The sequence below is a fragment of the Vigna angularis genome, chromosome 10, assembly GCF_016808095.1.
Source record: "Vigna angularis cultivar LongXiaoDou No.4 chromosome 10, ASM1680809v1, whole genome shotgun sequence".
Classification (NCBI taxonomy): Eukaryota; Viridiplantae; Streptophyta; class Magnoliopsida; order Fabales; family Fabaceae; genus Vigna; species Vigna angularis.
In genome coordinates this window covers 17,680,221-17,692,323 of record NC_068979.1, presented here as the reverse complement: position 1 = coordinate 17,692,323, position 12,103 = coordinate 17,680,221, and the positions used below count along the sequence as shown (strand labels likewise).

The 12,103-nt window shown below is 36.8% G+C and overlaps 1 protein-coding gene across 1 annotated transcript; it reads left to right on the top strand.

Moving 5' to 3' along the window:
- The first annotated feature begins 215 nt into the window (after window positions 1-215).
- LOC108334885 (agamous-like MADS-box protein AGL13) lies at window positions 216-2,176 on the top strand. The gene is made up of 2 exons (XM_052870013.1): window positions 216-354; window positions 1,980-2,176. The coding sequence occupies exons 1-2, from the start codon at window positions 216-218 to the stop codon at window positions 2,174-2,176; spliced, it is 336 nt and encodes a 111-aa protein (XP_052725973.1).
- Window positions 2,177-12,103: the final 9,927 nt, after the last annotated feature.

Here is a 12,103-nt window from a genome sequence, read left to right as displayed (position 1 = left end):
ATGCATTCATATTTACTTTTCGGCATTTGCATTCAAGCTACAAGAATTTGTTTTACAAGTCTTATTTAATCAACAAATCACATAACTGTTTAGTCCGTGAGTCCTTTGGGAAACAATACTTGGTCTTACTATTTATTATTACTTGATACTTGTCGGGGGTTAACCGTGAGGCAATCGTGGAGAAGCTTCAACAATTCTCAATGTGAAGGGGAAAAATGGAGTTGAAAAGGATCGAAAACAAGATCAATAGGCAAGTCATCTTCTTAAAGAGAAGGTCTGGTTTGATCATGAAAGCCCGCGAGATCTTTGTGCTTTGTGATGCTGATATGGCTCTCGTAGTCTTCTCTACTAAAGGTAAACTTTTGGAATACTGTAACCAGCCTTCGTATGTTACTGTACTCTCTCTCAAGTTTGGAATACTTGAAAAATTTGGCTACTTTCGGGCGTCACATCTATTAGTGAGAAGGGCAAAAATGAGAAAACATAAAGTGAAAGGGGTAAAAGTGAGAAAGGATACTTTCAGATCAGGATTAAGTGACTAATCCTACGTAGCAAGAGAGAGAAAGCAAGATTCAGAGTTTTCTAGAGAGAGAGGGAGCCGAGAGAATGAAGCTCTGCTAGGGTTTGCTCTCTACAAACGCAACTCAGAAATGAAGAAGATGATGATCAGAGTAGAGAGAAAAAACAGAGAATGCACACACAAGGTACTGAGTAAGTAAACTGTATATTCTGATTTTTCTGCTTTTATAGTAGTTGAAATACACTGAATCTGTTTTTCTGTTTTTGTTTATTCTAACAACATCAACTTGAAATTCATTTCGTTTGAGAAAATCTTAAAAGGTTTAATAATAGCTTTAACCTCATGCGAGACAAAATTAACTTGGCTTTTCGTTTATGACAGTTAGCCTATATTTGGTATTTTCATCATAGAATATATGGATGATTAATTTCGAAGTAATCATGAGTCAATGCAGTATTTGTGTAGCCAACCATGAATAATAATATTTAGAATAAATTATTTATGAAATCTCTTTGCATTTTAGTTACAGTTATAATATCACTACAATATATAATAGATGTTTACTTGCTAAAGTAACAACTAAATCACGTTTTGATGCAGTAAAAGGCATTAGTTATTAGTCTTTGTGTTCTACCAACGCTTGTGATTTTGGACTGACTTAATATTAGGAATTAAAAGCATGATTATATATAGAGTGACTGCATACAACTAATATGATAATAAATGTTTGCAATAAATGTTAGCTTAACTTAAGAAAACAAAACTGTAGTTCTGATCAAAGAACAGCACTACTAAAAGCGATACAAAAAAGTGTGTTTAAACTAAAAAGTTATGACATGGTGTCCAATTTCCAATTTTGGAGAACAATGGTTGCAAGAGAGCATGTATTATGGAGGCTTGTTGTTAGTGCAGCAGGCACACCTGAGTATACCTTGACCAAAGAGGACGTTGGTAGTTGTGTGGCATTTGTGTACATACCCATTAATTTTGAGAGCCAGGAAGGAAAATTTATGTGTGTAATGTCTTCTGTTGTGAAACAAGCACCTCCAAAGGAATGGGTGAATTACAAGAGAATAGCAAGGAGGACCTGAAGGATCTAGCAGAGTTTAGTGGTATAAAACACATTCGTCAACTTTGGATGAAAACACTCTTGAAGCATTAAGTACTTCTAAAATTGCCAAAGCATTCTGCATACCTCTTGGAGCTGTGGGCTATTACATTGTGGCAAAATTTATTACCATGACTCCTGATGGTGATTCTGAAGAACCAGTGTTAGTAATATCTAATAAAGCAGTGTAGACTCTTCCTCTAAGGTTGAATTTCTTATCTATCATTGGGGATTACAGTGAAGATGGAATTTTGACAACTTCATATGGATATATTGGACATCATGAAGGAAAGAGTATATATAGTTGGTATATTCATGAGGTTTAAGGTCATTCAAGTTCTCGAATACCAGGGGTTTCGGGATTGCAGTACCGTATCACCAAAGAAGGCGTTGGAAAATTCATCTCATTCCAATGTACTCCAGTACGAGATGATGGTGTTGTTGGTGACACAAGAATTTGCATGGGCCAGGAGCGCATTCGCCCTAGAAGCCCAAGATTGCTTTCTTTACACATAATTGGAAATGATGTTGAAGGAACAATTCTATGAGTTTAAAATGAGTATTGGGGTGGTGAAGAGGGAGATTCAGTTTATCCATTGTGATGATCGACGGGGAAGGGCTTCGTGCGGACGACGGTCGCAATGACCTCCTGCACGGATAGTCGTGTGAGGTGGGTGTCGTGGGAGTAGAGGAGGTCAGTGTACTCGCCAGCGATGAAGACGGAGTGGGAGATGTTGGTGCCGGTATGGTCGGTGTGGAGAGATTTGCCACTAGTCGGAGACGGAGGAAGAGGGGGAGGCCTAGCGATGAAGAGAGTTGGAAGATGATGGAGATGAATAAGGGAGAGAGAGAAGCCTCACTTGAAGATGCAGAAAGGAAAGATCGACACGTTTGAGAAAAAAAGTGATGAGGTATACCGTTAGCCACTTCAAAAAAAATTTAACGCCGTTGCTTTTTGAGGACTAAAAATTTGAGTTTCCTAAGGAACATGATGAAAATGAACAAACCTTTGGAAAATGGACGAAACTCAAAATCGCGTGATACTTGAAGGACTTAAAAACATATTTAACAAGGTTCAATTTATTAAAGATAAGCAATATTTTGATTTTTTTTTCTCTAAGATGTGAGATTCTTTGATGCAGGTTTCTATTAGTTTTTTCTTGGCTTAAATGCTTACTTTGTCCTCATGTTAAGAGATGAATTTCTGTTTAGTACCCAGTTTTAAAAATGAAGACATTGGGTCCCTATGTTATGAAAAGTGTATGAATAAGGCCATGTCTGTTAAATTGATAGCAACGACGTTAAGTCGATGCTAATGTGGCCGTACTTTTTCTCTTCTCTCTTCTGCTGTCCAACTTTTTCTATCTCTTGTTCAGCTTTTTCTTTGATGATTTGTTGAACTTGTTCTTTCTTTGTGGACCTTATTCATATTTTTTTCATAACATCGAGACCCAATGTCTTTATTTTTAAAATCGGGTACTAAACAAAAATTCACCTCTTAACATGGGGACGAAGTAAACATTTAAGCCTTAATATAAATATATTATAGGTGTAGTGTAAATGATATTGTTTGAACTAAGTAGAATCAAGTCTTAAAAATCATAAAATGGGTTAAGGTTTTGTTGATATCATATTGGTGATGTGTGGTTTATTTTAATAGGTTAAAATCATGAGAAAAAAAAATAAGTAAAATTGGGACGAGGATTTAAAAGTAATAAATTAATTATATTTGTTCTATGAATTGAGTTTGTTGATTACACCTTTACTTTTATGTTATACTTTTCTCCTCTATGTATTAAAAAAAAGAAAACCAACTATATTCTTTACAACTTCTTGAAAGAAAGAGTCTTGTTAGTGTCAGATGTCATATGTTTTGAGTATTAAATTAACACTATCCACCTTTAATTTTATGAAGGGCAGGAATATTTTACGAATTTCAGCTGCACAATTGATTGGTTTATTTCTTTAAAACCGTTGATTGGAATATTTTCTTTGACTTTCTTAACTCCACTATAAACATTCAGCCATATGAATTAGCGGGCAAATACAAGAAGGGAAGCATTTGGTCCCAAGTATATCCCTGACCCTTCGAGAACAGCTTTCACAGTGTGTGCTTTACTCTAGTTCTTGTTGCCCAACCTTTAAATTTCTTGTGCCTTATTGTCAACGTCCCTTTGGTATTCAGCGATCTTGGTCGGCAGCTTCAACCTCTATAATGTCATTGCGAGATAGTATCCTCTAACCATCAAAAGAATCATTTACAACATCCAACAACAACTCTGCTTCATTTAATGGACAGGGTATTCTCTTTCTTTTTTAATAAGTTTGGTGTAATTTTTTTTTCTTTTTTTTACTTTAAGGATGCAATTCCATTTTATTTTGTAATTTATTTATAAAGAAAAAATTATAAGCTTTTTTGTTTATTTAATTTTTTTTATGCACCTAATTGGAGGTTTTTATCACTCAAATAATAAGTATGCCTAAACAATATATTTTTTAAAAACACAATTGCAAATATTAAAATTTGTGAGGATGATAACTGAACATTTATTCATGAAAAAGGAAAAATTAGAATGATAGGTGAACATTTATTCATGAAAAATTTATGAAGTATTGTTAACTTCATTTATGATAGGTGAACATTTATGAAGGAAAAATTAGCATGATAGGAAAAACACATTATTTGTTCTTTTGTTTGCAAATTATTTTATTTGTTTTTCTAGTATTGTTAACTTCATTCCCATATACATGAATACAACGAATATTAATTTTACTGTAAAAGATCTTAGCTTTGAAATAGGAGTGAATATATTTGTTTTAACATATAAACAATAATCTTTCTTCTTAATCTTAATTGTCCGCTTCTAGTAAAAAATTGTTTTTCTTTTTTTTTCATGAACTTTGACAATAATTTATGTACATAACTGAAGTAATAGTAATGAAAATGAAAGAATTGTTAAGACAATATATTTTTATTCAGATATTATAATTGGATTCCATAGTTTGGTGTGCGTGCGTCTTTTCCTCTGCTTAAGTGGCTGATATGAGGATACTACTTTTAGTATTTCTTTTATCTAGTTCATAGTAGTTCAATTGATTTATTAAATAATAATTAGTAATTTAACTATTAATATTAAATGATGAACCAAACTTTATCAATTTACTAATTAAGAAGGTAATCAATGTTTGGTTTTAAAAAAATATAATTAAAACACAATTTTAAACAAATATATAAATATGACCTCCTTTTTATATTTTTTTGGGTTAAATATGCTTTTCGTCCCTTAAGTATCACTGATTTTTGGTTTTAGTCCCTACTCAAAACATTGATGGCATTTAGTCCTCGTAGTATTAAAACATGTAAAAATAGTCCTTAAAAGTGGACGGCGTCAACTTTTAGTTGATCTGGCAAACGACAATGTTACGTCTTCTGCCAACTTCACTGTTCTCTATCTGCCACGTTGCTTATATCGTGAAAACCCCTATGGCCATCTTCCTGCGAGAGAAATGCAAAACCCAATCTTTGCCTCTGTTCACCTCAAGCCACCAACAATGGGGTTAACCCTTTAAGCAATAGATATAGAACGAAAACCATAAACACACTCCAACATTTCCAATCCCAATGAACAATGAGATAGAAGAATTAACCAAGAAGGGGAATGATAAAAGATAAAAAACAAAGAATGCGCTTTCACACTAGTAGTGAGTGTTGTTGGGGACGTTTGGCGTTTGAGAAAAAAACCCTCGCATTGAGAGGGAGGAGAGCAGCGCTCATGGCGCCGGTGAGGGAGCGATTCCAGCGAGAACAGCGGCAGCCAGCTTTGTCGACGGTGGCTGGTTTCATTCGTGGTGGTGGAGACTCGTCACAGAGAAGCAACGGTTCTCCTCTCTCACGCGTAGACGGGTCCTTTTGATGATGGGTTTTGTCGGCGACGCCTTGGATCGGGTGGCGACGACTCTGACAGCAAGCCGCATCACTGGTGCAACCTTGACTCATGGTCCGAGAGGCGGCGACTGGGTGCGGCGTGAATGGCTTGGATGCGCTGCAGAGGGTGAATGCGTCTTCCTCTCGCGCGAAGGAGAAGGGTCAAAGTGGTGGTGGTCCGCCGTGAAAGGCGGTGGCTTTTTCGTCACAAGTACCGGCAACATCGTGGACAGCGACGTGGTGGCTGGTCGAGTGGTGGCTGAGGCGGCAACGTCCATGCGGTGGCGACCCATATCTCCGGCAGCACCTCCAATCGGGTTCGAACGATGTCATGTGTTGGTGACTTGATCTGGCGGATAGAGAACAAGCTGGCAGAGGACGTGGCATTGCCGTTTGCCAGATCAACCAAAAGTTGACGCCGTCCATTTTTAAGGACTATTTTTACATGTTTTAATACTACGAGGACTAAATGCCATAAATGTTTTGAGTAGGGAATAAAACCAAAAATCAGTGATACTTAAGGGACGAAAAACATATTTAACCCTATTTTTTTTTTTGTAAATTTTAGTCTAATTTATATATTAATGTCAACCTTCCCACAAAGCTATTTAGACATTTATTTAATAATTTTTCATGTATTGGGTAATAAGAAATTCAGTAAAAATAGTAAGAGAGCATAGAAGATAAAAAATAAATGCTTTCTTCGTTCCCATGTTAAGAGGTGAATTTCTGTTTAGTACTCGGTTTTGAAAATGAAGACATTGGGTCCCAATGTCATGAAAAATATATGAATAAGGTCCACAAAGAAAGAACAAGTTCAACAAATCATCAAAGAAAAAGCTGAACAAGAGATAGAAAAAGCTGGACAGCAGAAGAAAGAAGAGAAAAAGTACGGCCACATCAGCATGGACTTAACGCCGTTGCTATCAATTTAACGGACATGACCTTATTCATACATTTTTCATAACATAGGGACCCAATGTCTTCATTTTTAAAACTGGGTACTAAACAGAAATTCACCTCTTAACATGAGGAGGAAGTAAGCATTTAAGCCTTATATTAATCTTTCCAACTTATTTATTCATTACTATCCCAAATTCCAACTCACTACACTAATATACAGTAGAGGTTTATTTGCGGTTTCAAAAACCTCTATTAACTTTCGACGGTTTTAATAAAAACCTCAGTTAAGTTTTATTTTTTTTTAAATAAAATTTTTGGCAGTTTAATACACCGAATGCAACTAAACTTTTTTTATTTTTTATTTTAAATTAGTTTTTCGGTGTTTTTTAGGTAAATGGTCTCTAAGTATTAAAGTTTTGCGACTTTCCTTTTTCCTTTTTTCAACACTTCGAGTCTTTACGTTTCCTTGCACAGGCTTCATTTTTCTTTCTTTTCTTCTCAGCTTCCCTTATCCCTAACCCTTCTTATTCAAATTTCTCAACACCTTTCAGATTCTTTCGCCGATCTTTCTTCATAACCGTCATCCCCGGTTACGACTCATTATCTCCCTCTGTCACTTATGTAGGTCAGGTAACTCTTTCTCTATCTCTTCGATGGGGGCACAAAAGGTGAAACCCTACGCCGCGCACGAAACAGCCCGCAATGGTTTCTCTGGTGTAATCCAGCATTGGCCGAGCTGCCAACGATGCCACCTCGCCGAACGTTGATGTTAGCAATGTTTCCCATCACAAACCACATAACCCTAGCAAGATTGAATTAGTTCTGCCCGAACCCGAGGGTTCTGAGTACTCCACAATCAAGCTCGAATGCAAGTGAGCTCTCACCACGCTCCACCACAGGAACCACAACAAGACAATGATGTTGTTGCGGGAGATTTGCGCCGCACTCCGCGTTCGTCCAGTCTCACGTGTTTCAAAATGGCTCTTCACGTCCTTTGGGAAACGATACTTGGTCTTACCATTTTATTATTACTTGATACGATTCGGTACACTTGTCGCATGTTAACAAGTTTTTGGCGCCGTTGTCGGGGACTCGTCGTTTAAGTATTCTATTTGTGTGATTAATGATTAGCTTTGACTTGATTTTTTATCTTTTTATATTTATATTTTTTTGTTTTATCTTTTTATCTTTTTGTTTATCTTTTTATCTTTTTATCTTTTTGTTTTCATCTTTTTATCTTGTTATCTTTTTAGTTTATCTTTTATATCTTTTTGTGCTAACAATTGTTTCTAGGGTTTTGTGTTCTTGTGTATGTAGGATACAATTCGGACTAGGAGCAAGAAAATTTCGGAACCTCTTCTTGAAGGATTGGACGAAAATAGAAGGATGATGGGGAAGTGCATACCTAGAGAGAATATACTAAATGACATTTAAGAGAATGGGAAAGAAATTAAAAATGGAAGAGATTAAGGAAAAGGAAACTTAGGAATTGAAGATGCGCCACTTGAACAAGCTTCCAAGATAAGCATCAAGAGGAGGACCGCCACTTGCTTGAACAAGATAAGGTCTGCCCAAATTTGGGACTTTAGAGACAGAATTCTATCTCAAAGAGGATTGCAAAAGTGCAAATCAACTCAAATTCATTGAATCAAGGTAAGGTGTACAAAAAGGAGACCCCTAAGCCTTCTTATATAACCTTTGGAGTGAGCTAAGATGCAAGATCTAGGAGATGTGGGACTTTTGAGGGTGTAGTCCGTCCAGCAGCTGCAGCAGGTCTTCTAGGGACTTTTGAGTCCCACATTGCTCAATTCTCTCCACTCCAAAGGGTTTATAAGGCAACTAGTTCTCGTATAGTTCAAAATATGAAAACTAGCTATGCTACTAACTCCTACACGCCTAGAATGCTCACTTTCTCTTCTCTTCTTTTTAAGATCAAGCCATGGATAGTCCCACATTGCTTGCTCTTAAAGAGAAAGAAGAGTTTATAAGCAATTATTCACAAGAACTAAGAAAAAGAAATCAAAAGGTAATTACACGCCCAAAGGAAACCTATTCTACTCTTTTTTATGCTTGTTGTCACTTTGAAAGCTCTTCATTGTTGCCCCATTTATGATCATATCAAAGGAGAAGGAGGATTCAAACTTCTAGAGAATTATTTCCTTCTATGGAAACACTTCTACAACCCTCACCACAAAGATCTAACCAAAGTACTGAAGAGATGGCCGGAGAGAACAATGGTAGACGTACTCTAGCGGATTACACCACTGTTGTTGGCTCTCATCACTTTAATAGAATTGCTAGGCTGAGGGTCAATGCTGCAGACATGGAGGTTAAACCGGCGTTGATACAATTGGTGTAGAGCAACCAATTTAATGGGCTATCACATGAAAGTCCATATGAGCATCTAACAACATTCAACGAGATTTGTAACACTGTAAAGATCAATGGTGTGCCGGATGATGCAATAAGGCTAAGCTTGTTTCCTTTCTCATTGGGAGGCAATGCAAAGCTATGGTTGAATTATTTCCCGGAGGATAGCTTTACTGAATGGGAAGTCGTGGTTTCAAAGTTTCTTAACAAGCACTTCCCACAGTCCAAAATCAACAAAGGGAAGCAAGAAATTTCTCCTTTTAGACAAGGCATGGAGGAGACGCTAGGTCAAGCATGTGATAGATACAAGAGCTTGTTGAGAAAGATGCCCACTCATGGCTTTGACGAAGCAACAATAGTCATTCTTTTCCTTGGAGGTCTTGGTTCACAAACCAAATTGATGCTAGATGCCTCAGCTGGAGGTAATATTAAATGCGAGACTCTAGAGGAAGCTTTTGAATTGATAGACAACATGGCTACTAATGATAACAAGATGCATAGTGAAAGGGAACTCCAATTCAACAGAAGGGAGACTTACAATTGCAATCTCAAGATGCCTTGCTTGCTCAAAATAAAATCATTACTCAACAGTTGGAAGAAGTGACAAAGAAGCTTTCTTTATTACCATAAGAGATATATAATATTTCAATGGTTCAAAGGTAGCAGAAACAGTGGCAGCAACAACCTACTCCAATTGAGAAAACCACAAAGCTTGAGGAAACTTTCCAACAATTCATGAAAATAAGCGTTTCTTATTGCAAGAATGTAGAGACGACATTTAACAGCATGAAGATGCACATTGGACAATTGATCAACAAGATGGAGGGTTGTGAGAAGAATGCAAAAGGTAATTTGAGAGAAAAGTGTAAAAGCATTGTTACAAGAAGTGGTAAAGTGTTAGAGGAAAGAAAAATAGAGAGAAAAGAGAAAGAAAATGAGAGTGGGAAAGAAACACTTGAGTGGAAAGAGAGGGTTGAGAAAGAAAAAGAGAGAGAAGAGGTAGTTGAGAGAAAAAAAGAAAGAGAGAAATAAGAGGTAAATGAGAGAAAAAAGGAAAGAGATTTTGAAAAACCACTTCCTTATCCAAAGATTTATTGAAGGAAGCAAAAAGAGAAACAGTTGGAGCGGTTCATGGAGATGTTTAAAAAAATGGAGATTACCATACCTTTCTCTGAAGCATTGAAACAAATGCCATCATATGCAAAATTTTTGAAGGAACTCCTTACAAAGAAAAGAAAATACATTGAGAAGGAGACCATTGAAGTGCAAGGTAACTATAGTACAATCATACAAAAATTACCTCCTAAGTTTAAAGATCCAGGAAGCTTCACTATTCCATGCACAATAGGAGAGTTGGAAGGGCGTTGATTGATTTGGGAGCTAGCATTAATATAATGCCGCTTTCTATGTTCAAAGGAATTGAGGGTTTGAAACTCAAACCTACTAGAATGGCGCTTCAATTGGTGGACATCTATGGGTTCATCATTCGTATGGGGTAGTTGAAGATGTGCTGGTAAAGGTTGAAGACATCTATGGGTTCATCACCTTTTCAGTTAGTCTATGGGAAAGCATGTAATTTGCCAGTGGAGATGGAGCATAAAGCTTTGTGGGCTCTTAAATTTTTGAATTTTGATCCCTATGAAACCCAGAACAAACGTAGAAGGCAGATGGTGGAGCTTGAAGAGATGCGGTTGCATGCATATGATTCATCCAGGAATTACAAAGAAAAGGTAAAATTCTATCATGACAGAAAGTTGATAAAAAAAATTCTTTATTCTAGGGCAGCAGGTGTTATTGTTATATTCCTGATTGAAGCTTTTTCTTGGAAAGTTGAAGTCAAAATGGTCAGGACAGTTCATAGTGAAAAGTGTGCGTCCACATGGAGCAATTGAATTGGTTTATTCAGCTACGAGTGATCCACAAAGAAGCTGAGTAACGAATGGTTAACGTCTCAAGCATTATCTGGCAGGAGAAGTGGAACGTTTGTCCACAATGATGAAGTTGGTTGATCCTTGAGCTTATTAGGTCAGGCTCGTTGATGCGGGCTGTCGCGGCCCATGAAATTTGATTGCATAGAAATAATGCAGTATAAACTAGGAAGTGACTCCTAGGTCGTCTCTCAAGAACCAAATGTGGATCGAGTCTCAGGTCAAACACGTAGGGGGGGTTTGTGAAAGGTTTGTGAATGCAATTGAACTAAATTAAAATAAAAAAAAACAATTGTAAACACAGGATTAAAACAGTTGATCACTTAAACTAACATCATAACAAAAATATCACAACCAAGAAAAATAGAGAACATTAAAATGAAAAATGCTTAGACCAAATTAAACGTGCAACATTGAGCTAAACAATTTAATGCAAACTGAGAATGGCGGACAATTGAAATGAATGCTTAAAGAACATTTAACATTAAATGCTTGAATAAGTAAAGAAACCTAAAACCCCTTCCGTGACATCACTTCTCTTCTTCTTAGAATTTAATGTACCGTGTGCTTTTCACTTGACCATTTGCTACCATGAACAGCAGTCTGATAACAGTTGAAAAACTGTTATTTTCATGCTTAAAATTGATACTAAAAGCAACCTTTAGACTTAGAAACTAGCTTGAAATCAATGCTTTTATCTATATTTTCAGAAATAAGAGAGCTGGACAGGTTTATGCTTGATTTGAGTGTTTTTGTGCAGGTTTTAAGGTGAATTTAGTGAAAAGAGTGAAGAAGGAGAGAAGTGACATTAGAAAAGACAAGAAAGAGTGCAAAAAGAGAAGTCGAAGGCACCGCTCAGCGGTAATTTACCGCTGAGCGGCACTCAAGGAGTCACGTTGGAACCGCTGAGGGGCAGAATGGCCGCTGAGGGGAAGAAAGAAGACGCGCAACCACCGCTGAGCGGCACTTTTTGGGCTTGGGCTTTTGTAATCTTTTGTAACTCTAGATTAGTATATAAGGGCTTGCACGTCCTAGGGTTAGGCATCTTTGGCAGAAACGAGGCAAACACTCTCTCTCTTCCACCCCTTTGAAGGAGGATCTTGGATGCTCAGGCTACCTCTTCACCTTTCTAGGGTTTTATCTTTCATTCTTTCATTATTGTTCATCTAGGTTCACCATGAAGATGGTGAACTAAACCTTGTATGTTTGTTGGGGAATCAATGTAATCTCTTGAAGCTCTCATATATGGAATTTATGCTTGCATCTTAATCTAAGACTTATGCTTTCTTTCATCATTAGTTAGGGTTTTTCCTCTTTTCTCAATGCTTGCATTGTTTAACTCATTCTAT